The sequence below is a fragment of the Haemorhous mexicanus genome, chromosome 1 (assembly GCF_027477595.1).
Source record: "Haemorhous mexicanus isolate bHaeMex1 chromosome 1, bHaeMex1.pri, whole genome shotgun sequence".
NCBI lineage: Eukaryota > Metazoa > Chordata > Aves > Passeriformes > Fringillidae > Haemorhous > Haemorhous mexicanus.
Window position 1 is genome coordinate 82,742,951 of NC_082341.1, and position 27,327 is coordinate 82,770,277.

Below are 27,327 nucleotides of genomic sequence, written 5' to 3' on the forward strand. Positions count from 1 at the left end.
CTATCTTATGATCTTCTCTGGCTTCCTGATCCTTTCCTCCAGAATTGCTACTCATAAAATTGTTCTTCATTCTGTATTTCTGCAGATAATAATCTCCTGCTTCTGTGTAATAATATTATCCATTTGACTTTAATGAATTCCATCTTCCAAAAACAAGATAACTGAAATATAAACCAATCCTCAAACATTTTTCACCCTCTGTCCTTGTTTCTATCCATACAACAGACTGTCACACAGGACGGACAGAGATCCAGGGTAGAAGATTGCCTACAGAAATTAATTTATAGTTTTTCTGCAGAATTCTTTTGATAAATGCTTGTATTTCAGTGATGAACCATTAGTACTTGTTCTGAGTTACATCATGCAAACATTTTTTCATCCTATTTGCACCAGTTCCATCTTAGCTTCCATCCCTGTTCTGTCAGTAAATACATATTTTCTCCTCTGTATTACTTAAACTTTCTTGCATACTCTTGCTGCCTTCATATCCCAGAATACATTCATATCAAAAAGAATGCAGTCCATTGTCATCTTTATGCAGTTAAAATTTGTACAGGGAGAAGAGACTAAACAAATGTGCACAGGTGAAGACACACATTCATCGTATTGAAATGTTTCTTCCATTATGAATAACAATCTGTTTGACAGGAGAGCAGCAGAGGAGCTATATGTGCCATCTAGTGTGTTATGTCAACTATATGAGATATAATACATGTATTTTTTTAACAGTTTTCTATTGACCTGCAGTTGTCTCATGATGGTTTTGCATTGCAATGGTTTTGCATTTGTTGTGGGCAGGGAAGTTAGGTTAGACAAGCTCCCAATGTCCTTTCCAATCTCAGTTATGCTGGTTCTACATGCAATTTTTAAATTTACTGAATATTAATAAAAGCATTTTTTCATGTGTATCTACACAAAGTAAAATACTTCTATGAATTATAAGGACAGCATTTTCAGACTCAGTCTCTGAAAGGAGAAGCAATTCCAGGATAAAGAGAACTTGAACATAAATGACAGATCTATCTACTTTAATTTGCTTTCAGAAGAGGATTTTGTAGCTCAAAAGTGGGCCAGGTGCCAAGATACTCTTCAGTATTCTTACTTTTAATGTTTGAAATAAATATGTGCTAAGGATATATTTCAGACATTTTCAAAGATAAGGATATGTGTGTGGATAAATCTGTAAGCTAAGAGCTACCCAATAGAATATCTCATAATTGGTAAGAGAGTGCTTTATATTAATGATCTTTAAAGGATCTTTTCAGTATGGTTTGTCCGCTATAAATTTGATACAACATGACTGCAAATGTGCTTTGTATTGCTGTTTATATTAGATAAGGAGCTCTTGTTAAATGAATGTGTGGCTGCACAATATTGCTGTTAACTGTGTCTCACTCAAAAGCTGAGATTCCAATGCTAGTATTTTCCTTCTCTCATGTTTTTTCACAAAAGTTTAATTTTATCTGAGTGGATTTTTTTGGAAGTAGCACTATGATATTTAAGGTTCATTTAGCCTAATGATGCCATTTAAATGGAGTATTTAGCATAATTGTTAAAGGAAAGACCACTGCCACTTGCTAGTACATTGCATCATATTTGATTCATAGGCAGGAATTTTAATTGGGTGTTTCTGCTAAATCAAGCTGGGAACCAGCTTGAGCTGCAGGAAAAGCAGGGCTAACAGGAGTAAAATCTTTAATTTTCTCACATAGTGAAGGCTAATGTTTGCTTTAGACAGTGATAAATGAAGCCTTACCTCATTGCACCTGCTCAGCTTTATGAGACCAAGATCATGACAAAAAAACTGTTTTCTTTTTTGACAATTATAAAAATTTGTGTCAGCTTATTTTCTGCTGTTACCGGCTTACTCCTTCTTGGATTTTGTTATAGTTGCAGAAGTCATTTGTGCTGTTGGGGTCAAGGATTAGAGTTTGGGATTGGGGTAGGAGGTGGGGGAGAAGTAGGAGCTAGGAGTCAGGCTTGGGGTTAGTGGTCAGGGTTAGTGTAAAGGCTTAACAAGCATGGTCTAACACCCAAAGCCCACTTACAGCCTCACAATCAACCCTTCCTTGCTGGCCCAGCTTTCTCACACCCTTTGTGTGAGCTTCACATGGCAGCCTCCAGGTCCTGCCTATTCAAGTGCTGAGGCATGAGGACCCCCAGGGATCCAGCTGAAGAATTCTGTCCTCCTTGACCTCTGCCCATCTCCCACCTCCTGGGCACTGGCACCCAAGAGCTGGGGTCAGGAGAGGACCTGAATGTGCAGGGTCAGGAAGGAGGGCTTAGGCTTTGGGAATCTGCCTAGGTCTAGGGCTGGGGGTTGAGCCTGCCTTTTGCGGGGAGAGATTAGCCTTTAGAGTTACAGAAGGGCTTTGGGTTAGGGTTTGGACTTCCATGAAGAGTTTTTGGTAAGTAATTGGAGGTTGGAGAGGGAGTCACAGTGAGGACTAGGATTAGGATTAGGGACAGCAGATTAGGGCTGCCATCAGAACAAGGATGTGGGGTAGGGATAAAAGAAAGGGTTTCAGATTTGGGTTTTGGCCTTTGTGATAGAGCTTGGGCTTAGGGTTTAGTGAAGGATGCTGGGCTAAGGTTTAGGGGTCAGGTTACATGGACTGTGTGTTAGTGGCCAGTATTGGGTAGGGGCTTCAGCAGTGTGCTCTTGTGTTTGCTGTACCCACTACGTTGCCATCACTCATTGTCAAGACAAATCTAAAAAAGTCCTGGAGTCAGCAGCACACCCCAGCAGCAAAGTGGGCCAACAGCCTCCGGGGCTGTCAGGAGTGTGTTAGCAGCAGGTCAGTGAAGGTGATCATGCCCCTCAGCTCAGCCCTGGTGAGACCATACATGGAGCACCAAGTCCAGTTCTAGGGCTCACCAGTGCAGGAGAGACACAGACATACTGGAGAAAGTTCAGTAAAGGGCCCTAAGAATAATTATGGGCCTGGAGCATCTCCCCTGTGAGGAGAGGCTTAGGGAGCTGGGATTGTTCAGGCCAGAGGAGGCTCAGTGAGATTTTATACATTGTTTAAATGCCTGATGGGCAGGTATAAAGAGGACAGAGCCAGACTCTTCTTGGTGATGCCCTGTGTCAGGACAAGAGTTCATCAGCACAAATTGAAATACAGGAAATTCCACCTGAGTGTAAGAGAACACTGAGCTGAACATTCATTGAGCAGAGTAGGCTATCTCTAGAGAATCCTGGCAACTTTGACTGTTCTATATTATAGAAGGAAATTATTTATATAAATTTTAATTTAATTTTTGCTAGAAGTGTCAAGGTCCACAATCAAGCCTGACTATGCTAGGGGCCTCATTCATTCATGGTTGCATTTCAGTTTTACGCACTTAGTCCTTTGGGGAATCCAAACAGAGATGGGCTAATCTTTCTAACATACGGACTTAATCAATTAATTAATCAGGGAGTGACCCTGCTGTTTTATGGCTGTTCTTGTATTTTATTCAAGGTGCAGGCTGTAACCTTTTCTTCTGAGAAGTTCTCTGCAACCTTAAGAAAGATAAAAATGCTCCTAGTCCAGACTTACAGATTTTGCAGCATAAGCTCTGTGTACCAAAAGAATGTGCCATGGTGGTGTTTGGAGGTCACCTGCTGTTTGGTAGATCTAATGTGCAGTAGGAGAAAAATAAATTGTCTCATTACTTACTCCTCTCAGGAGAAAGGTTACAGGATCTTTTAGGTTGTGTGCTTACTCAGAGTGCTCTTAAAGTGATATGTTTCATACATTATTTGGATTTCATAACTCAGGATTATTTTAGCAAATCATCAGTGCTAATTTTAATTAGAGGAAAATGCTTCTATTAGTGTGAGAATATGCAAAGTCATATATTCATTTATAAAGTTTTTCAAAGTGACACTAACAAAGGTTGCTCTCACAAAGGGAACATAACGTTCTGCAGACTTACAGTTTTCAGAGGAGCAGTCTATCAAGAAATATTTTACCTTTGGTAATATTGTCCTCTGAATCTCCTGTGATTAGGAGGTTAGCATTGCATCTGACCTGTTACCTGCTTCGTTTAGCAAAAAGCATTTATTTTTCAGCCTTATTTTTCTGTTGTTGTTATGTCAAATATTTTCCATCACTCCAAGCCTGATCTCCCATCCCTCCCCTGCAATGCAGAGTGTAGTTTATATTCTGCCACATCTCAGGGAAGTAGCAAGGCTGCTGAGTACATGTAAAATTTTCACTCTGACTCCTCCCTAGTCTTTCAGAGCACTCTGATCATTTAAAATAAGGCACTGGAGCCTGGGAGCCAGCTGCTCTCTGCCAGATTTGTCTTTTCCATAAATCTGGAGGGGGAAGAAGTCTTTTGCAATATTTGCCAAATTCTCCCCCCCCCTTTGGAAGTAACTGAGGTCAGCCAGTGTTGCAGAAGTCAGTGAACTGGAAGGATCTAGAAGGTTTTGGGCTTTGCCTTAAGTTGCTCTCCTCTGTCCAGCCTATCTCTAAGAAGGAGATGAAGCTCAGCATAACAAGTTTAACATATGGACTCTCTGACTCTTTCCATGTGGCCAACTGCATCTCCATGGAGGTAAGAGAAGGAAACTGAGTAGGTACACAGTCCTGAGAATCCTCTTGCCATGTGTTTCTGAGTTGTAGGTGAGCAGCTGTGACTTGGATTGAAAAAGCAACAGTTTAATGATACTGAGCAACCTCAAATGAGTGTCTGGAGGCAAAGTTTCTTTGTGGGCCACTAGAGAGAAGACTTGATCAGCTCCTAGCCTGAAGGTGATGCCTGGAGCTGTTACTTTGAAAGGATCAGCAGTAGCACAACCCAAAACCAAGTCACATTATGAACTGTTTGACTCCCATCTCCTGAGGAAGCACAAACAGAACTGTGCTCCAGTAGATTTGTACTCTGATGGATCAGTTGGGGCTAGGATTTGTTTGACACAATTTCTTTAAACACAACTAATAATGAGCTGTATATCTTAGAAGAGCTGAGAAACTTTTTTATGAGAAATGTAAGAACTAGTAGTGTTGTAGTCAAAACAATAATATACTGCTCATTTGTTAAAGAAGGTTATTGGATGCATTTTTGGCCTTCCTATGAAAACACAGAACCTGCTTTGACTCTGCGTCATACATATCCTTTCTCACATAATTACTGTATTATAAGTACTTACTGTACTTATATTGTAGTAGCTTTAGGTGATTTAAAATACAGAACTACAGTATAATTTGCTCTTTTCCAGTGGCTGTAAAACACTGTAGGGAACAGGAATTTAACTGAGTCAGAACATTAGTAATATTTGCAAAATTAATTGACCTCTAAAAAATACCTGTAGAACCAACTACATGTCCACTTTCTCTGTGAGTAGTGTGAGAGGCCTTGTTTCTAATAAATTTACTCATAGCTTCATTACCCCAGCAGACCTTTGGATGGTCTGGTTTAGTTATAGTGATACATTAGTAGTTCAACAGATGAACACTGTTTCCATGAGGTATTTACTAACAATTGCAAATTGCGGGGGAAAAAAAATCAAATACTGTATTATATTCTTACCTGTTCGTGGATTAATTGTCTTTAAAGTTTAAAAAAATAATTTTTAAAACCCATCACCTTTTCTGATGCTTTCTTTTACTTGTTCTTGTTCTTTTCCCTTATGTCCTTCTCCCAGCTGCTGAAATCTATAAAGTTAGTATATGATTTCACTGAGCCTTATTTACAAACCTGTATTTTGTAACTGAAATATAAATTATTTTATTTTATGGTACACAATAAAGCAATGTGAAATGCTCATACATATCCTCAGATTAGTTATGCCATCATGATTAATTATCCTAACTATTCCATGTAGCTTTTTCATGGTGATGACCTAAGAAATATTTGAAGGCTGAAGTAAATACAAAATAGATGAACATTGCAGTATGACTTGAAGTGTTTTGATGTCTGTAGGAAGAGTTGCTTTCTAAAGACACTACCACTATACCAAGATTTTTATTTATTGAGCTAATACATTTACATGTATTACATTTTTGCTTTTTATTTAACCCTTAATATCAGTAGATCATGAGGATCTCTTTTATTTCTCTTAATGTGAAGTAAAAGAATCTTCATGTTTTCACCATGGTGTTGTATATAAAAGTGTGCAAAAACAATCAGTCTTTCAGACCGTACCACTGGGACAAATTTCTTCTTGAGTTTCAGGCAATATTCTAGCACAAGAAGCAGAAAAGAGTGGCAAATAAATTGCAATTCCTTCATGGACACTTAAAACAGAGTAATATCTAGTTGCAATTTCCTCTGCCTTCCCCTGTCAGAATCTTGCTCTCTTTTGGACACAAAATAAAAACCAAAGTGGAAAAGAAAAGCTACTTTTTTCAGCATCTGATTTCATACCTTTTAACATTGGTAGACAGGCTCATTAATTTCAGTGGGTGTTGGATCAGGCTATAGATCTGGAAGCCTAAACTTACTTTTCCAAAAATAGATAACATTTTTATTTCTTCATCATGCCCTAATTTGAAGTCCCTTGATTCAGACTATTAACAAAATATTATCCTATCTCAGAAAATAATGCAGATAAAACTAAAATTCCACTCAACTCTCACATAGTACTTTTCCTCTTCAAAGCATTTTAGCATCAGTGATTAATCATAGCATTAATTAAACTACTATATTTTTTCAAAAATTCAGCTTTCCAAAAGCTCTGTTCTCTGCAGGGAGCAGGGAAGAGCATAGCAAGGGACTAAAACCAGCTCCAGTAATCAGAAAACTTAGCCTGCAGCAATTAAACTGAGGAATCACTTCCCTTGCAGAATCTTTTTTACCTTGGGCTAGTGGAAAGATGAAAGGAAAGATGACAGTGCAGTCTAAGAAATACATCTGTTGGCATGTAAAGGAGCTGGTTAATTGGATATATTTGCACTACCTGAATCAATAGGTAGGCTCACAACTCCTCTCCACGCATTTTCTAGTTTGTATACCTGGCAGGAAATGCAATCAAAATTAATTAGAAAGGAAATTATTTGAGTTATTGCACACAAGGACTCCATCCATTCTGGATATAAAACCCAAACATGCAAGAATAAATTCCTTGTGTCCAACAACAATTAAGCCTGAGGTTGTCATTTTTCTTCTCAGACAATCCTCCAGAGCTAAGTCTGCAAGGGAGACAGCCAAAGCCACCACTCAAATCCTTTTTTCTGGCCAAGAGAGCAGAAACAGCAGAACAGTAGCAATGCCTCTGATTGCCTTAAAAAATGCTGCTTTCTTCACTGCTGAGGGTGACAAATAGAATCTTGTTAGTGGAGATTTTTCTCCTTCTGTGGACCCAGCAGTTGTTTGGCATACCAGGTCAGCAGATAATTAGACAGGTCACGCTGAACTTGAACTGACTCATTTTTATAGTCCCAGCATGGGTGAGACAGTCAACAAATTAATGCTTGCACTTCTTCCCAAATTCATCTTCATAAACCAGATTGCAAGTCAGAGAGCACACCCTTGAGTTGGGTTGCATTTGATGGTTGCTTCGCTTCTCCAGCATGAGAGAGGGAGGATTGCTGATACATGGATGAGCATTCAAAGCAGAAGCCATCCACTGTGCTGGGTGAGAGGTGTTGTTGCGAAACAGAGAATCCATTTGGCCATGGTACACATAAATCCATTTCAGTATTAGTCTTCTGTTTTGCTGCAAACATGTACACCCCTGAAGGACATCCGGTTTCTCCAGAAATCCACGTGGCAGGCAGCATGCATCTCATGAAAACTGCCAAAAGGACAGCAGCAAAGATGGAAGAGGCAGAGATATTCAGCAGGATCTCAAAGCAGTGCTCTACCTTTGGCATTACCTCCAGCAGAGCCAGCAGAAGTACTTCTGCATGCAAAGTGCAGACGTGCATGTAGCCTTTAAAGCACGTGTTAGAATGTGCATCAGCATGGTATGGTCAGCCAAAGAGCCCTGGGAGTTCCTCAATCTATAGGTTTTACAGTAACTGCTGGTATAAAGCCATTGAGAAAGGAGCAAAATCAGTATTAGAAGTAGAATAAATAGCTGGCTGTGGAATTGAGATATGCAAGAGAAGCAACAAGAGTAGTGCAAGAGCAATAGTGTTTAAACACACTGGTACTTTTGAGTCTAAAATCTGTGCTTGCAAACTAGCTAAAATGTCCTTTAGTTCAGCACATTAAAAAGCATGAGTCTGTGGTGAGTTGGGGTGGGACTGGAAATGCAGGGCTGTGACAAAAGCAGCATCTAGCTGACCATCAAAGTGTAGGTATTTAAAACAAAATGAGGAGGGATTGGAAAAGCTTGGCAAACAAGGCAGATGCAGAGATTTACAAGACATGGGAAAGGACGATGAAAACTTCACAGTTAAGACCCAAAGGTTCGAGGGGATGCAGCTGAAGGAAGAAAAATTATTGGTCATGTAGTAGAGGGGAGAGCGGGTAGCCCTGAGAAGATGAGTTGAACACAGGAAAAGTAATTAGCCAGAGGGAAGCAGGAAACACATGACATGGAAAAGTTATGTTTCTGGAAGCAGAAAGAGAAGCTTCAGAGGGGCTGAAGGAGGAGTGCAACTGGGTGAAAATGCTGTTACAGGAAAGAAAATCTGTGAAGGGTCTGAGAAAGCATATTGCTGAAAAGCGGTGATTACACTGTGATTTCCCATGGCATGTTCAGGTTCAAAATACCAAAATGTATCTCTTTTGTCTCTGTGCAATGCTAATAGTTTCTATACATACTGCTCTTTCATCCTTGTTATGGATGTGTCCTTTGTCTTTCCTTGTTCTCCTCATACCTTGTTCAAAATACAGAACCAACATCTTTAATCTTTATCAAAAGATAAAAGCTTCTATATTGGTTACCCTTTTAGATTTTTGATTCTTTTACAAGCAAATCTCAACTGACATTGCCATGCAGTTATTGGTGTTCTACATGCTTTCATCACTCTGTGGTAGTTCGAGGGTTTCTTCCCTAAAACTGTAAAAGATTACTATTCCTGCTCCCTGTAGGGCTTTATATGCTACACTGCCTATGGCTGAATTTATTCTTGATAAAAAGATTTTTAAAAAAGAAAATCAGTGACTGACACATCGCATATAATGCATCTGGGAAGATACTGTTCCTCTTTGTTGTGGTCCATACCAAATACCAATCTTATGTCTGGAAATCTTGCTGCCTGTCATCAGAGATGGTGAAAAACTGAAAGTGTGTATCATTTATCTGAAGTGAAGAGGGGATCTGAGACCTCCACCTGATTCTTTGTTCAGTCACAGCAGCCATCAGCAAAGTGCACCTGGATCCTTGGGGGCACAGGAGGGCAAGTGTGCGTAATGGTTTTTATTCTTTCTTTATTCTCAAAAATAGAATTTCTCTCTATAGACTCTTAAAATTAAAATTTAAAAAGAACCAGCAAGGAAATTATATCTGGTATTGTTCTCTAGCTCAAAGTTCTCATTATCCCAACTTAATTGGCAAGTTATGCTTAATGTGAAGCAGCTGAAACAGTGGCTTCCAGCCCATAAGGCTTGAGCTGCTTACTAAAACCAGTTTAACTCATCACTCTTTCCTTTATAAATGATTTGGCTGAGGTGATAGTTTTTTAGGATAGGGATAATTGCAGTACTATAGTCAATTCCCATTTTGTAGTGCAATATGTATTTATTTTGAGGTGCCAGAGGTTACAAATGTTTGTGCATGTCACTAACATAAGAAGTAAAAAGACCTGTCAACATTTCTGGCCAAACATTGAGAATGATATCTAGGTGCCTAGAGATAAGCATTAAACTTTAAGGACCAAAGGGTATCCAATTTGTTTACATCTGCTTTTCCAGAAGCTTGTCTATCTTCCATAGGTCTACTAACTGTACAGGTATCTCAGGTATCCAAGGGAATTTGAAACCACATTGCCCCCATCTGTTTGGACGCATAAATTTCCCCCTATTTACCTGAAAATGGTTTGATTTTTTTTTTTTTTTACACTTCCATCCCAAAGTGATCCAGAATCATCCATTCTCTGACACTTGCTAGAAGTGGTGGGTCTCACGCTGTTTGGGGCATGCTTTTCAGTCTTACTGCTCCAGAGTTTTTCCACTTTCTTCTTCAGTAACAGTTCATGCACAGTGGTCTTAGGAATAAGAAGCAGATGTGCTGTGATGAGCAGCATCACAGACCATGAGCCAGCACAGGCCAGGCCATAGGGGTTTGACAGCAGACCCTACCTTGGAGTATCATTAACCAGCTCTGTCCACAGCTGAAGTCATGTCAAATGAGGGGCCCCAGAGGAAGGGAAGAGAGCATTGCTGTATGCAAATTGTGGGACTTGCAGTCCCTCACATGCAAGGTACCCTGCAGCAGGCACTGCCACAGACTGTGTTACAGAGTCAGGTGGAGACAAAAGTCGCTGCTTGGTGGTTGCAGTGGAAAGCCTGTCTGGAGACAGTCATGTCATTTAGTGGTGAGTGAGAGGGCATTAAACTCTGTGCTGCCTGATGATCCTTATTTCAGGTTGTGCTGCTCTTCTTTTATAAACCTTCTTTCAAAAGGTTACAAACCTTTATAAACCAACATTGCCTCATAAGGTGGATTTTTTCTTACTCTTCACTCACCTTTCCTGCTGCTCCCCAAAGTCTGAGGAGTAATCATTTACTCAGTGGGTCAAGTGTCTCTCAACCTCAGTACTGCAGTCTTTTTTGCTTTCAAAGATATAGGTTTGTGTCTCCTTCCAGCTGCTGCCTTTACTCCTGGCTCAGCAGCTCTGGAATTACCCTACTTCATCTTTTTGGGCTTGCTTCCAACTCTGCCCCCCCAAAAAAAGCACATGTTTGGCTCTAAGACCCAGTGTGACAGCATTTCTTATCTCTTAGCCTATTTTGTCTTTAAAATTCAGGATAATTTTCTCTCCTGAGTATTTCACTGGTGATAGAAAATCTCCTTATGCAAACTAACACACCTTTACCCTCCAAAATGTCATGAGGTTGACTGCCGCTCTGATGCCTGCACTGTAACTTGTATTGTCCAAGTCCAGAGTCTGCTACATATTGCAATAAGCATAATCATTCTTTTTTTATGGGCTCTTACACCCCCTCTTGCACCTCAGTATGCACTAGAAAGTTTCCAGTGCTCAGAGTATGCCCAGGGCTCCTCTGGAACACCGACAGCTGGACTGTGAGGGAGTTCCAGGTGCTGCGCAGGTGCCAGTAGTGGTAATATATTACACTTAGAACAGTGGTATCTGACAGGGAAAGCATGCTGCAGGAATGAATCATCAAATATAGCCATGTTTCTGCCACTGCTGACATGTGATGAATACATTCTAATTTATTAGACTACCAGTTGAGTAACACACTGACTGAAGACCAAAATCTGTTCCATAAAAATTAAGTCGATAGTTTTGGCACATTTCTTAAGTAGTGATTGAAAGTAATAATAAAAGCTCTCCCAGTCATATTCTTTCCATAAGTCTGTGAAACACTGAAGTTGAGTAGTATTAGAAACACAGGGGTGGTGAAAGTGCCCAAAACCACATAAGTTTCAGAGGAGTGCACATGTTAGCATGAAGAGAAGAAAATTCAGATATATTCTGGCATACAGGCACCAGTAGTTCTGGGATAGGATATCTGCACCTTTACAACAAAGTATGGTGGCATTTTGCCATTTTTGTATTACCTACCTACATGATATGAATTAATGGATATCTTTGGAGGGGAGGAATAGTGAACAATTCCTTTTATAGAAAAAGATCTATCTCTAGGACAGGAGTCTTTGTTGAAATTAATATCTCTTTGGGTGTCTTGTTTCTTTAATAGGTCAGTTTGCCTAATCTTATACTCTCAAACTAGGAACCATGTCACAACTATTTAATTAATTTGCCAATGTGGCAAAGGCATTATTCAGAGGTGAGTGAAAATGGAAGTGGTTTCAACAATGTTACAACAGCAGGGAATTTGTCTCAAGGCAATAGTAGGGAAGTATTTCCAGAAGTAGAACCTTATCTGTGATGATTTTGCTCTGGTTTAATCTGCCAGAAGAATAGTTTGCTGTGCTGTTTGGCTCTGAAGGCAGAATCATTCTTAGGACAGTTATTTGATCCTCTGATGTGAAAATTTTCCTGCATTAAGTAATGGAGGCAGGTATTAAGGTGCTGAGACTTTTATCATGCAAAGGAAAAGACATTAAATCTTCATTGTTGAAATAATAAGCAGATGCTATCCTCTTACAGTCAAAGACTTTGTGCATGCTGTTAGATGAATCACCTTCTTTATATGAAAATGATGGATGTCTTATCTTAGAAAAATAACTTTTAAATGTATAGTATCAGAAAAATGTTCTTCCAAGAACCCACAAGATAATCCCCTTCCTGTATGTCTATTTTATGTCTTTCTTCCTTTCTTTAAGAGTAAAATCGGAGAAATAAATAAGTTTTCTTTTTTCTTTGTTGAGCTGGTGGCTATGTTTAATCATATTACGTAAATCCTCTTTAAAAGCTTCAAATCAGTTTTGGGTCTTACAATGTGTAATGTTGTTCAAATACAAAAAATAAATGTAAAAAATCAATTTGTTTGTAGATTAAAGTAGTTAACAAGGCTGTTTAATTTTAATATAATCCTCACACACATCCTCCTCTCTTCCTAGCATCCCCATCAGTTCTCACTTCTTCCATTCAGGGAGGCTTCTTGTATTGCCAGCTGAATTGCCCAGCTCTCCTACTAGTGGTGCTAGATAACGTTTTGCTGACATTCCAACATTGGTTTTCATTACACATTTCAGTCTGCTTTCAGAAGAGGCTCTTAACATGGACAAACAAAATTCTAAGTGCAAATGCTCTGCAGAATGTAACACACACCAGTGCAGAAGTCAGGGATCACAGTTGTGTTGGGCTGCTGCAACAGTACCTGTCGGAGGACTTCACACTCACACCACTGTAGAGCAAGGTTTCTTCTATAGCTCGTGCTTGAAAACGTGAATCTTCTTCATCTCTGTTGTAAAGAAGTAGGAGCATAACTGAGATAAGAGAAATTAACCAATATCTAACAGAGGTTTTTTCTGTGAATGTCCTACAGTGTTTTATTAACTAACTATATGGATAGTTTTGGAAAAACATCTTGCACTGTAAAGAATATACTTTATTTATACTTGACTTTCAACTTCTATGGCTTAATTCTATATTAAAGCAAATTCCCTGCTTTTTCAATATTTTTTCACTTAGCTAACACAGTGTTTGAAGTTCTTAAACCACAGAAAATTTGCTAACAGTTACCCTCCTTAATAGGTTTTAAGACCCACGTAAACAGTGACTTGGATCAACTCTGTATGTCAGCCACTCCCTTCTTCTTCCAGATGGTGTGCCAGCTGTGTTTGGTGAACATCTGGAAGGACATTTTGGTTTGCTTGACCATGATGCCTGTTGGATTGTGGTCAGTTTCTTTACCCCCAAGAGTGAGCAGCTTTGTTGGAAGCAGCAGTTCTGCCTTTTGCTGCCTCCTGGGGACAGGGCAAGGAGAGGGAGGCCTGTATCCCCAACAGGCAGCTCCTGGCAGGGGGGCTGGCATTGACATTACAGGTTCTGGTAGGGAGGTCTCCAAACTGGACACCAGCTTGCACAGCTACCACAGATGAAATACAGTGACTAGATTTTAGATCTACAAAATATGAGTCTTCTGGTACTTGCTATCCAAAGGCTAAATTTGATGCAATTCTTGGGGGAGAAAGAAGGAGAAAGCAATTTAAAAACCCTACCAAACCCACCTAGAATTTGCTTTTCTTTAAATATGCTTCTGATTAAGAATCAAATGGTAATACTGGGCTAGAATAAGGAATGCTGTACTATCCCACTGTTACACATTATGTATAAAAAGCCTGTTTTATTGTTTTGAAGTATTTAATACTGACTTCATCTTCTCATGCCTTACTGAAGGGTGTGCACAGCAGAAATGTTAGAACTGCTGAACATTGGCATTTCCAGAATGCTTATAACCTGCTTGATTGTGTCTGTTAAAGTTTTCCAACTGAGCTTTCCCTGGCAGCTCCAAAGCCTTTATTTATTGTAAGAAGCATCTTGTGTGTCTACTGGTGTGAATACTACTGCCTGGAATACTAGACCAGTTCCAGGAAAGAAATTTCCGTGGGGCAGCCATCCAGATTTCCTTACACCCAGTGTTCTGGGATGTAATCTTGGTCTCTTAATGAAATTATCATCATGAACTGATTCCACCAGAGGACTGAGGTGCTGAGATGCTCTATTGCAATTTAAGTGAGGTCCAAAAAGAAAAAGGGATATTGGTCTATTCTGGATGTGTGCACAGTGTAAAGCAGAAAAGTCTCAGTGATCTGATTTATCTACTTGTGCTTGCTCCCAACCAGTGGCAGACACTGCACTAGAGTAGTAAAAGCTACATCAAATGATAGTTTATTTTTTGAAACACCAGCTTAATTTGATATGTGTTGCAAACTGAAGTACTCACTGTGATATATGGCTATTAATGTGTTCATGTTGCACAGAACAGACAGATGCAGGTGAAAATAGCATTTCAGACTTTTCTGCAACTCTGTTTCATAAATGTGTGGGGGAAAAAGATTTTCAGTTTGCTCAAACAAATCATTTCTGAAAGAGAAAGAGGTGCTAACAACTGTTCTACATCTGATAATAATAATATTGCCTAAAATCATTACAGTGCAAGTAAATTAAATATTAAGTTCAAAGAAATAAAAATGTTTGAGGACAGGGTTTGTATTTGTATTGCAGCACACTGGAAAGATTGAAATCCTACCATACACATTTTGTACACAGTCTAATGCTTTTTATCATCAGGACTGTTTTTACAAAATATAGACTGAGTATTTTCACATTACCACAAAATCTATTTGATAATCTTTAACAGTTCAGTAGAGAGATTTAAGTTTTTATCTGTATTATGAATATTCTGTTCAAATGACTGACTGTAGTTCCACCACATCAGGCAAAACTGTGAGAAATAAAAATTATTCAATGTCTGATAGTTAAAAGATGTGATTTTCCTCTTGCCTCTGCTTTCAAATATGAATACAAACAACTGAATTTATGAATTCAGAAATAAGATTTTTAATAAGTATGCATAAACACTATGCGTAAACATTTTTAAGTTATCAAAAAATTCTGATTAAATTACCATATTATATACAATAATCATACCTGATCATTCACAAAATGCAATGTAGATTAGATTACTAATTATATTTATATTTCCCAATTTTCCTGTCCTTTTCATCCTGCATGATACACTCATGGTGATTGCTGTATGCAAATTCCTAGCACATCTGCACTGAAGGTGATTCAGAGTTGTTTCACTGACCCCTGTAATAACTCCATAAGCCTTCACCTTCTCTGATCTTCTCTTTATCACATTGAAGAATTTAGCATTCACCATAATAACAATCCTCTGGAACTGATGTGAGGCTTCTTGTTTATCTGTGCTGCTGCTAATCCTGCCATACATATATATATATATATATGTATATATATATATATATTCTCAGAAGCTGGCTTTTTTATTATTTTTACAAGCACTGCATGACTATTAAGTGCAATTTTGAAAAAGAAATCTGTTTATTTAAGCATGAAGAAAATTATAATAATCTTAGAATCACTTAGGTTAAAAAGATCATCAAGCCCAAACATAATATACAGAATTTCTTTTTATTTAAATGTTTGATGTGACCATTTTAAAAATTCTTTTCATTTTAGGAGGTTTTAAGTTCTGGAGGTTAGTGTTTTATTCATTCAATCCTTGCAAAATGCCAGATTGGAATAGATGTCAGAAAGACTCCTTTTCTCATCGGTACTGTGCATACAACTAAGGATGTGTGAAAAAGATGGTATTCTCTTGAGCAATACAGGCTAAGAAACACTACTAAAGCTATTTCAATTGCTGCATGTAGAATAGAATTAACCTTGTACAGGGGAGAGGTCTTCAGAGAAGGCCTTTTTACAAATAACATCACTGGGTTTGCATTCACTGCTATGGTTTTAACAATTAATGCACATTCAGTTTATGGTGACAAGCTGTGAGTTTTTTGGTGGGAAATGAGGACTTGCCATGTTCTGTGAATTGTGGTATTCAGGTTATCTTTGTGCATACACTTGGCCTTTACCATCACAGTTCCATTCTCCTACGGATGTGATGTGGCCATATCGGAATGCTCTGACTGATGCAGTACGGAAGTATTAACAGAGTCTGTAATGTGTGAAATGCTTGAACATGCAACCATGTAAATATCACTTGCTCCAAATTAATATCAGTATCCAATTAGATTGCCTGCAATGATGCAAACGGTGCTATTAGTCTTGCGTGTTTTCCCTGTACTTCTCCGTCACCCTTTATTGCTGTATCTTCTGAATTCTCCCTTCGTTTTCTTTCAACAAAGGCAAGTATGCCATGAGGGATCTGGTCCACCGACTGCCAGGCGCTAACAACAGCAACAGCTCAGCGAGCAAGGCCATGTCTGATGACACCGTTACTGCCATTTGCTGCACTCTGCACGAAGTCATCACTAAAAACATGGAGAATGCCAAGGCCTTACGAGACGCAGGCGGCATTGAGAAACTGGTTGGCATATCTAAGAGTAAAGGAGACAAGTATGTTTTGCAAATCACCTTGCACCTTTTTAACCTCTCCAGTAGTTATTACTAGTCCTGAATGTGTTTGCCTTCTCTGTGCAATCGCAAGTTGAATCCTTTGCTTTCAACAGATACCACGTGGCCAGTGCGAAGGGTGACCAGAAACAAACAATGCCAATACCAAAAGTCTCCCTCTGCTTTGGTTATTTTTGATGTGCCATCCACAGTGCAGGGAGTGCACTCCGTGTGCATTTTAAGGAAGAGTAATTATCTACAGTAACCCCTACCTCTAAGCAATTGCAGAAGATCCTGAGAAACATTAGGGATCAGAGTGTGTTTGGATTGCACCCTGCACAAGGCGTGACATGCAGGTGGAGGGATCCTTTGAAAGGAAGGACCTCACCACAGTTCTGGTACTGCTTCTCTTGATCTAGGAGTGAAGAATGTAAAGTCACTGTCCCTCTTCACAGCACCCTTTTCCCTGCCACCAGCTTGGTAGCAGATCCATGGATTTTCTGACTGCTTGCTTCTGAGAGAGCCTTTAGACTGCTTTGTGAGGCAAAAAAAATGTCTTGCACACAACTGTGACATTTTCAGAACAGCTATGGTTTCATCTTGTCTGTTTGGCTATGTACACACTCTTCACAAAGAGTTCACTCTTTATCCTTCTTTTGCCTAAAACAGATAGCCTGGTTCTCATATTTGTCAACCTGATGAAGTATAGTGCAATGGGATTATGGCAGTTTGAAAACAAAAAGCCTTCACTGTAGTGTACAAAACCCATCAGTCCACCTACTCGGAGCTGTCATCACACAGCCTACTGCAGCATCAGAGCTCTTAAAGAGCCCCACAAAGCCAGGCCACAACCTGAAGGAAAGATTTATGCACCCTACATTTGGTATGAGAACTTATGCTCACCTCTGTGATCGGAGCATTGCCAATATAATTTAATCACATTTCTTTTCCTCTATTGTCACCCTTTTCCTTTCATACCAAATTCATTATTGAAACATTCTTGCATTCAAATTGTAAGGGGTAAAAAGTAGTGTTACCAAGTATGTGATTCCAGCTGTGGGAGCTTCCCATGCTCTGCCAATTTATTTATATTTGCAGTTTGTTATTATTGAATCTACCTAAATTTTTTATTTATATTTTCTAGTTCAAATGTACTGACATTGCAAGCAGGTTCATATCCATTTCTCTTAAGTTGAATGTGTATTTCCTCAGAATAATGCATCTGTCTACCTGTTCAGTATCTGATAAAGAATACTAATACCTGTTGAGTCTGGAATTTTTGAAGTATCTTGGGCAGTTTTAGGAGGATCCAAGGGCATAATTCCCTGTCTGAATATACGTCATAACTGTGAAAGACATCTATCTCTAATTAATCTAGAGCAGAGTAATTCCAAAATGCCCTTCCAAGTCATGATATGTATCCCTCCTCTCAAGTACTTTGACCTGCAGTCCCGTATTATTATTTTTACAGGTTACACAGTTCTAGAACAAGAAAACTTGTCAAAACACAGTGCTGCAAATGCCCATCTTAAGTAAAAGTTCCATTTTTCAGCTTTCAGAAATGTCAGTACTGTGTGCTGTTGGTTTGGTTTGGTTTCTTACAGGTAATTCATTGTTTGAAAACCAAAATTGCTGTTTGTTGGACTGATAGAAAATTCTGACATGCTCACTTTAATGCACTAAATCACTTCTGTATGAAGTCATTTTGTCCAGTACAAAGCAACTGCTTCTGAATGTGCAGGATACTGAACTGGCCATGCATCCTGGTATGTATCAGTGCCAGTAGTGTGGGGCTGGCCCTGATAGTCTTTGGAATATGCCCAGGGCTTGAACAGTCTCTCTGTATGACTACATGAGAGAACTGGTGTTCATAAGATTATTTATATTGGCCAAGCCCATATCAGCTTCACATAGCTCCTGCCTCTCCTCAGTGTTCATGGAGTGGTTGGCACAGTTATTTTCCTGGTTACTCCGTGCTTACCAGCACCCACTAGCCAGTACAGCTGGAAGTATAATAAAAACAATTATGCTTGAAAGGGCTTATCAAAGCCCTGTTTACTCACCAATTACCCACCTACTGCTCTTTTCTGGGTGAGAAATGGAATAGAAGTGGGGAAAAAGCACCAAATAAATTACTAGGGAAATGTATTAATAAATAATAATAAATCAGTTGTGTCATAACAGCACTTTTCCAGCTTGCATGTCAGCCTACCACTGATGCTTCTCGAAAGTCACAGAATGAACCAAAGCCTGGCCCCTGCCCAAAGCAGCAACTTATGATTGCTGCTGGTTTTCTGGTTTCACTTTGATGTTTCAAACTATATGCCTCTTTTGAATAAAACATAAATCACCTCAATGACTGCCCCAAACTCCTGGACTTTGGCCTCTGCAAGGTTTTCTAGCGCTCTACTGCTTTATATGTATTTTTGATCCTGCACAATGTATGCTTCCTTAATGTGCTGGGTTATCTTCCTGGTCCCTTTCTATTTGACCCCTTTTCAGTTTTGGGGGTTTTTTTAGATTTTTTAATTGCCTATTCCAGCAGTATTATATGACACCAGCTGATTGTAACAATAGTTTAGATTTTCTTTCAAAACTTCTCAGAAGAGAAATACCATGTGAAGTTACATGGTTTTCAACACCACATTGTATTCCTGTCATTAGAGGATAATGGTGTGAGCAAAATCCTAGTCCACATTTGGATTTCTAATGAAATTTATCACAACTTTTTGTAATCAGTTGTATTTCTGCATCTTGGCTCTGCATTTCAAAACCAGTGCTCATCACCTATCTAGTGTTTCTTTTGGCCACTGCTGAGAGGAGCTAAATGAGTTGAGCACATTGTCCTGAGATAGAGTTCAGCAGCTTGCAAAGAATAAAATTCTGCTCCTTGTCCTTTATGCTAAAAGTTGTAGCATATCTTAGATGTACATAATGCCAGTTGGTCCTCAACAATTTTGCCAATTGCTACCTCCTATTCCTCTTAATATGCTCTCAGCAGAAATCCCTGTGTATACTGAGATGCACAAGTTTTTTTCCCCTCACTGACTGATTAGTACTATAGAGATAAGATGTATTGCCCTTGCCTAAAAAACATCTTGGTCTCCAAGATGCCAAGCAAAGATCTTACAGTATACTTGAAACACACTTCATTTGTGGGTTAAAATCTGTAGCAGTGCATCTGAAAATTGGAATGAATGGTGTCCTTTATTTAACAATCTCTTTCTCTTTTTCTCTCTCTCTCTCTTTCCCTTTTTAATGTATGTATGTAACAGGCATTCGCCTAAAGTGGTGAAAGCAGCATCTCAGGTCCTCAATAGTATGTGGCAGTACAGAGACCTGAGAAGTCTCTACAAGAAGGTAAGGCTTGGGTTTTTTCTAGATTTATCATCTTTCATGCTGTTACCCAAATTTGGGGGCTGAGAGACTTTAGACCAAAATATTTGTTTATGTAACTGGAAATTCACTTGTAGTTTAAACTTTCAGATACTTGGAGTTCTTGTTTTTTTGCTTAATTTCTCTTTTAACATAAAAGTGCCCTTTGAAAATATGTGTGGTGGTGAAAAGTGGATGTGAATTTGATTTTGAAATAAATTCATACAAAAGGTGCTGGATCTAACAGCCCTAGAGAGTGAAATCCTCTGTTCATTGAACAAACGTATGTAAGGTCTCCTACTGAAACAGTCTTTCTTACATGTCCTCTTGTTTCTGAGGAGATTACCAGATTTCCAGCCCTTCAGCTCCCAAATTTCCTCATGAGATTGTAAACAAGAGTATCTGAAGGAGAGGTGCTTAGGAACCAGCTACATATGGAGCTGGGCAGAAACCTGTCACTTTGCTTCTAATCAGCCAGCAGACAGTGGCATCACAAACTTGGTTTTCAGTCTGTTGAGTCCATAGTACCATGCCATTGCCACAGGCATGCTAACCTCTTGAAATTGAATTGTAGTAGATTAATACAACACTGTGAAACAACATTCTATATAGCTTTTTTAACATAAGTCTCTACTTAGTATATGAAAACATTTACAATAATTCTTGCTGAATATTTCCAAACTGAATTAACGTTCCATGCGAGTATTAGCCTGCCGATTTAGTTCTTCAATGTCTTCTTGCTTGGAATATCACATCTTATGTAAGTGATACTTGTATTTGGAATCTCATCAGAGAAAGCTAAGACTTCATGTGGCATCTTCAGTTCAGGCCCTAGGTAAGGCTGAGGCATAAGGACTGTGAAGGAGGGAAGGTTCACAGTGGTGTGGTCTGTGTTGTATGTATTCTGCACAAGGAAATAGCTTAGTTACGTGAAATGTATGTACCAAATCTCAAGCTGGCAGGAGCTGACCTTCTGTGTGAAATGCTGTTCTTTTGCATGCCTCAGCCCTGCTTGTGTCAAGTCTGAGGAGTGAGGAAGATTGTTGAGTCTCTCCCATTGTTCACTTCCAGTATTTTCAGTCATCCTTGGCAGCCCTAGGGATACCATATGTGAAGACATTCCAAGTAACAAGCTGGTCCTCAAACATCCCATTAAGAGGTGGGAACAAACATGAGCAGGCCTTTCTTGATCCAAGGCAGTAACACACTGGAAGTGTGCGTAGCCTGACTTCTGTGCTTGTGGGTGGCTGCACTGTAGAGGCTGAGCTGTTCTGCACCATAATCACTTAGAGGTTCTTACGATATCTGGCTCGTGTCCAACCTTCTGTCTGTATATATATGCCATCATGGAAAAGCAATTTCTGGGGTTGCTCCGTGCAGGAGGTAATAATGTTTGTGCTGTGTGGCTGCTGAGTTTACTGCTACCTAAGGGACACTGTTGGCTGCTGGTGTGACTGCTGGTGATGGACTTACATACTAAGCATGCTCAGGTACTAAGTATCTTGCATGCTTACAGGAGCATTTTCCATGGCCACAAATACTTGTGGTGTGGAAAATAGGGCAGGCTAACTTTAGAGGTAGCTACCCAACACTCATAGCAGACAGATAATCTATATTATCAGGAAGAGAATTGTATTAATATCTACATTACTTAACTCCTACACAAAATCTTAAAATGAAGATCAGTCTCTCTTACATATTTGTATATGAATTACATGCCATTATATGTGCTGTTAAGCCTTGTATAAATATGGTTTCTTTTAATAAAAATGTTCAGATAGTCAATTTTAAATACTCCTTTTTGTTGAGATACATACAATAATCTTTATAAAATTATAATATTTATTAAACTTGCCTGTAATAGGCTGACTTTTAGGCTGTCTGTCTGAGTTTAACCACTGCTTGGAAGGCAATGGCAATAGTTTTATGATAGGAAAATTAGAGCAGTTTGCATTATACTAATAGTCAGTCAGTCTTTATATTACTTATGTAATATAAAGATACTGGATTAACGCAATCTTTGTTTCTTCTCATTAAAATATATATATATACCAGTAAAAATGAATGAACGTAGAGTGTAATGCGATCAGCACTTTGCAGTATCTTGCACTTGCACAGCCTTTTTTTGAAGTGCAGGTAAATCCCATTGCTTAACCATCAGCAATTTGCTCCCATATACCAAAGTATCTATACAATTGCTTTCAAAGAATTGGCCAACAGAGACACAATTTTGTATTGTAATACCAGGAAATTGCAAGCATCCCATTATAGTTAAGTGAAAGCAGCAACACTTACCTTCTGTTTGAGAAACAATATAACCAAATAGTTTGAACTGTGGTATATTTTAGAGCTACACGTTCACAATAAAGTAAGAAGTTGTAAAATTAATAGAAGTGTTATTCTTTGTATTAATGGGCAAAGAAGGCAATACGTGTTTACTGCTGATACAGAAGCAGTCAGTATATTTAGTCCAAGTATGACTGAATCAGCAAAAGCACTAAAACCTCTTTCATCTTTCTAACTTTGCTCAACATTGCTAGGAACATCCTACAGCCAGCAGAATATAAACTGCACTGACAGAAATCCAGAGTTGGGTATTGGTGTGGATGCTCTTTAAGTCCACAATATATTATGCACTGTGTTTGCAGAGCCATGCCACAAACGGTACCCTCCACTGGCAGGTTCTGTCCAGTGTCCTGGGATTTCCAGGTCATGGAAGCTGTGTTGTGGCTTTACTGGGACACACAGACTCTTTAGGCTGGGCTGGCATAGAAAAGACATAGAAAGTAAACAGCATTCAGATCTGTGAGTGTGGCAGTAGTGTTAGATAGTCCTCTGTAGGTTTGTGCTTTGACAGGAAAAAATTAATTTTGCTCCCTGGTGGGGTTAAGTTGGCACTATCCTAACACAGTCTAACAAGGAAATGTTATAAAATGCATAAATATTTTTGGTCCTAAAACTGTAGGGAAAAAAAAAAAACCCAAAAGAAGGCTTAACAGACTAAGAGGAAGTCATTAATTTAGTCTTGAAATGAAGGAGTTGCCAGCCACCCCAAAAGTTGCAGGTCCTTAATCATGCAAGAGCTCGTCGCAAATACTGCTTAATTTACAAGCAATAGCTGGTACAGAAATCTAGTCTGAAAAAGTCCACCAAGAGGAAAACAATGTTCAGGTTTAGTCACATATAGACAGTGATTAGATTATTTAGTGTGATTAATTTCTAGAAAGGAGGTGGTGACATTTTTCATCAGTATAGGAAATATGGTCTCCTGAAGAAAATATCATCATATTCAAACCTCTTTGTTTTCTACAAGCAAGGCATATATTCATAAATGACCATTTATCTGTCTCATGATTCTGTTCCAAATTACTTAAAATCTGATTTTCAAACATCCTTAATAGTCCCGTGGCCCAAAGCCCCATGGGTGGGTCAGTGCCTCAACACGTCAGAAAAACAAGGTACAGGAGCTATCCCACAGCTTGTTCCTATGCTTCAAGCTCCTGGTACACCCCTCACCTTCAAGTGTCTTGGCAACCTGTATTATAGTTAGCAGGAGAAATAAGTGCTGCTTATAGCATCCAGAAAGAGAGATCCTGCTCCGTTTATGCTTAGCCTCTTAAGAGCTACTACTACATGGCTTCTTTAAAAGCACCTGGTTTTGACTCATTATCACTCCCCGCTCCAGTCTCTAGGGTATTCACTGGTTGAATGTTTGGGGACACCTGAGAAAATACAGGGGTGACTGACTATAAGAGAGCAAATTTCCACTCTCTGGTAAACTCTTCTCTATGTCGATATTTAAGAAAATAACCAACTACTCTTAAATACAGATAGCTTGTTAAATTACATGAGGAAATTTGAGCAAAAGGGTTGTGCTAAATGAGCTTAACATGAAAGAATATTTATTAGCTAAAAACAAGCTTCAATTAGCATTAAATGTGTGTAGTATTAAAGAGCTGGAGGAACTGTCAGGAAGAATATGTTTTCTGTTAATTGGTTTGCTTTGCCTAACCATTTAGGCTCCAAAAAAATATGTTTACATTCTGTCATTATGTTTACACTCACTCTATCTTCCAGTGTGTAAGTAGAGGTCATGATGAATTAGTAGAAAATATTTTTCTTTCCAATTTATTGTGGTAGGTTTCTGTTCTGCACGGAATATTAGAAATGTTTGTCCCATTCACCTGCCATCTGAATAAAAATACCACCCGACGCTGGAAACCAGGGAGGCTGTTCAGGGTTGTCCTTCAGCTTGTACTGTGCCATTTACTGCAGGGATACTTTTGTGATAGGCATTTAATAGAGTCACTCTGAAGATGGCCTCGTCTGTCATTGGTTAGAAAAAAATACATAGAATTGCTTGAAGACTTCTTAGCAGTTAAGGCCATGTGGATATAGAAAAAGACTTGCTTTTCATGTGACTTTCAGAATAATAAGAAGATGGCTTTTATGAGAAGTCCTTTATGACTAAATGCTCCATGAAAATTGACAGCATTAAAATTCAAAATCTTTGTCTCACGGACTTTTAGAATCTAAAGTCTTTTCTTAAATAAAATATACCTCCTCACCTTTTAAAAATGTTAATTACAACGTCCAGTCATGTAAACTTGGGACACATCATTTGGATTTTCTTCTGGTAAGGTTATTATTATCAGTCAGACATCCCCCAAAAGGAAGCTGGTTTAGGTTAAATTTATCTAGTGAAAAGGTCTGTGCAGAACTTAAACCTTACATTAAAGATCTAAATTCTAAATCCAGAGCATAATAATTCCTCAAAAATAGTGGCTTGACTTGAAGGAACTGTTCATGTGTTCATATTATTCATGAGCATATGTACTTTGCAGTGCTGATCTTTCAGCGGGGCTTAATTTATTTCTGTACAATTGGCAAAAGCTTTTTCAGATTAATATGTCACCCTCTTAGAAAAAGGATGAATTAATTTAAGATAAACCCCCTTCTGTAATATGAAGCTAAAGTATCATTATAGAGAAGGCATTGTCTAGAGCCCATTTTTATATTAACTATGAAAATGCAAGTACCTGATTAATAAATGATTGACTGATTGATTGATTTATGGCAGTGGGCGTCCCCAAGCTTCAGTGTGACTGATGACAGAGGATTTTCACCAACCCACGACTCTGGGTCATGGCACGCTCAGCACACTCTCTCCCAGAGCCAAGAAACCCGAATCTATTCCCCAACCCAGGTATTCTGGCTGTCAGCTGACCAGTCTTGAATTGTTGTGTTTCATGCATACTGAGATTTGTACTCAAAGCACTTCTTCAGGAGACCTTTGAATCAAAAGTAACAAAGCCTGACTGGAGAATATGTTCTTAAGTTGCACATTTTAATTCACTGAACCCTGTAGGTTCTAGATGGAAAGTGTCTCACTTCACCTAGGAGAGTACCTGCAGGGAAGGTGTGCAGAGTTCTGCTCTCTCTGAGGGCAGCATATACCAGTGAGAGAGACAGGTGCATTAAATCCAGTTCCCTGACAATCCTTCTAGCATTTCTCTGATCTCTTTCCTGATTGTCTCAATTTTTCAAAGAGAAAGGAGGCTGCTGATAAGCACTATGTTGCAGCAGCATTTTAAATTTATCAAGCACATTGCTTTGTTTTGTGGCACAACGACATCTCTTAAGAAAAAAGCAGTGGCTGGACATCTCAATAAGGGGATCCCAGGTAAACTGATAAATTGGCACATCTATAGAAAAATCAGTGTGTCCAGGAGTCAATGAAATTCTTAAAATGCTAATTTTTAAAATCTTTATTAAGTAGATGAGAATTAGCTGGACTGGTTTTGGTTTTTTTTTTTTTTTTCCATAATAAAAGATTACTTTGTGGCATTACAGAGTGGCTGTGTTTATGTCTGTGCATTATGCATGTATGTGTGTGTGTGTGTATATATGTGTATATATAGATATATATATATATACAGACATATATAGACAGTCATACATATATGTCTGTAAATTATCTCAGATAAAATATTAAGAGGAAGTTGGAATTTACATGTTTTTCCTGGCACCACAGAGCATAGTAGCTATGATGTTTCTTTCATCTTTTTGGTTTTTTGTACTAAGTTTTCCTGGAAAAGAGAAGACATCAGAGAAGACCTCATTTAAATACTCCAGGCATAAATATCTTTCAATGTTATGGTAAATCCTTTTCATCTTTAGCTAACAAGAACATAGTTAAAACACACAGCATTTCATTGTCTGATACATTGCTTTCTTTTGTTAATTAGGAACTAAGCAAAGTCCTAATTTGACTTTAAATAAAGGAAATTTGGAAATTCTTTGCCAAAGTAAAATACTGTCAGGCCTTTTTAAGTTATCATCTGATTAATTTTAGTAGAAAGAAATTCTATAGCCAATATAGCAAAAGAGGTATAGTCTACAAATGTATACCTTTGTTTTTTCTTTCTTAAGGAACTTGTGGTTTGCCTTTAGTTGAGCATTTCAAAAGTGGCTTTTTATCAATTTGCAGTCTTGCAAAATACTGAATCCTGAAATTGTCACTGGATTCATTACTAGAGAAAATGTTAGCATTACTGATTTGTGTATGTGTACATTCTTAATTCTGCATTTTATGCTGAATATAATTTTTCAGTGTTCATGTCAGATAGGTTTGCCTGTTCCAATGCTTGCAAAAATATGAAGAATTTCATCATTAAAGCAGAGGCATGTTTTGTATTCTGCAGCAAATAACAGGTGGTTGCTGCAGAGCAAAAAATAATATGATAATCTTTTCACAACATCTCTTAGAGACAGAAGAACCTCTTCAGTGAGCAATGATATGAGAGTCTGGAATTTCATTTTTACCTTGATGTTACTTTTTCAACATAATTTTCCCTAGGCAGCATCACCATATAAACTCACCACTTAAATTACTTCCTCTTTTGATTGCATAAACCTTCCCAGGGATTGTTTTTTTAAGAATCATTCAAACCTTTGGCATGAAAATTTTAACATTTCTGACTTTTTGATTGCCAATTGCCTGCTTGAATAGCACCCTATTTGTCTACACAATAGGAATTTACATATCATGAGAAAAATCATCAATCCTAAAGGGGAAATGGTGCAAATAAATTGAACTGACATATAGAAGCAAACTCTTTGGCTTATGCAGAAGTAGTCAGGAGTGCTCACACAGGAAAAGAGTGATGTAAAAACCACTCCTGAATTTTTAAAAATAGAGAGAGAGAAATCTCATCACTTGTCAAAACGCGTATTGTTTTCACTTAGCTGCGCTACCATTCAAAATCTTCTGGCTACTGTTTTAAGAAGAACAATGTAAAAAAAGACAAAACTATTGCAAAATGCTAAGTTAAACTGAGTGTTGTTTTGATTTCCTTTTAATGCTCATAATTAT

The 27,327-nt window shown here is 38.5% G+C and overlaps 1 protein-coding gene across 2 annotated transcripts in view; it reads left to right on the forward strand.

The window, feature by feature from the left end:
• The window catches only part of CTNND2 (catenin delta 2), a 638,318-nt gene that overhangs the window by 586,296 nt on the left and 24,695 nt on the right, over positions 1-27,327 (forward strand). For both annotated transcript variants that reach the window (XM_059854664.1, XM_059854675.1), the window contains exons 17-18: positions 16,370-16,580; positions 19,853-19,937. In XM_059854664.1, the coding sequence (XP_059710647.1) occupies positions 16,370-16,580; positions 19,853-19,937 (296 nt within the window). The remainder of the gene's footprint in view (positions 1-16,369; positions 16,581-19,852; positions 19,938-27,327) is intronic.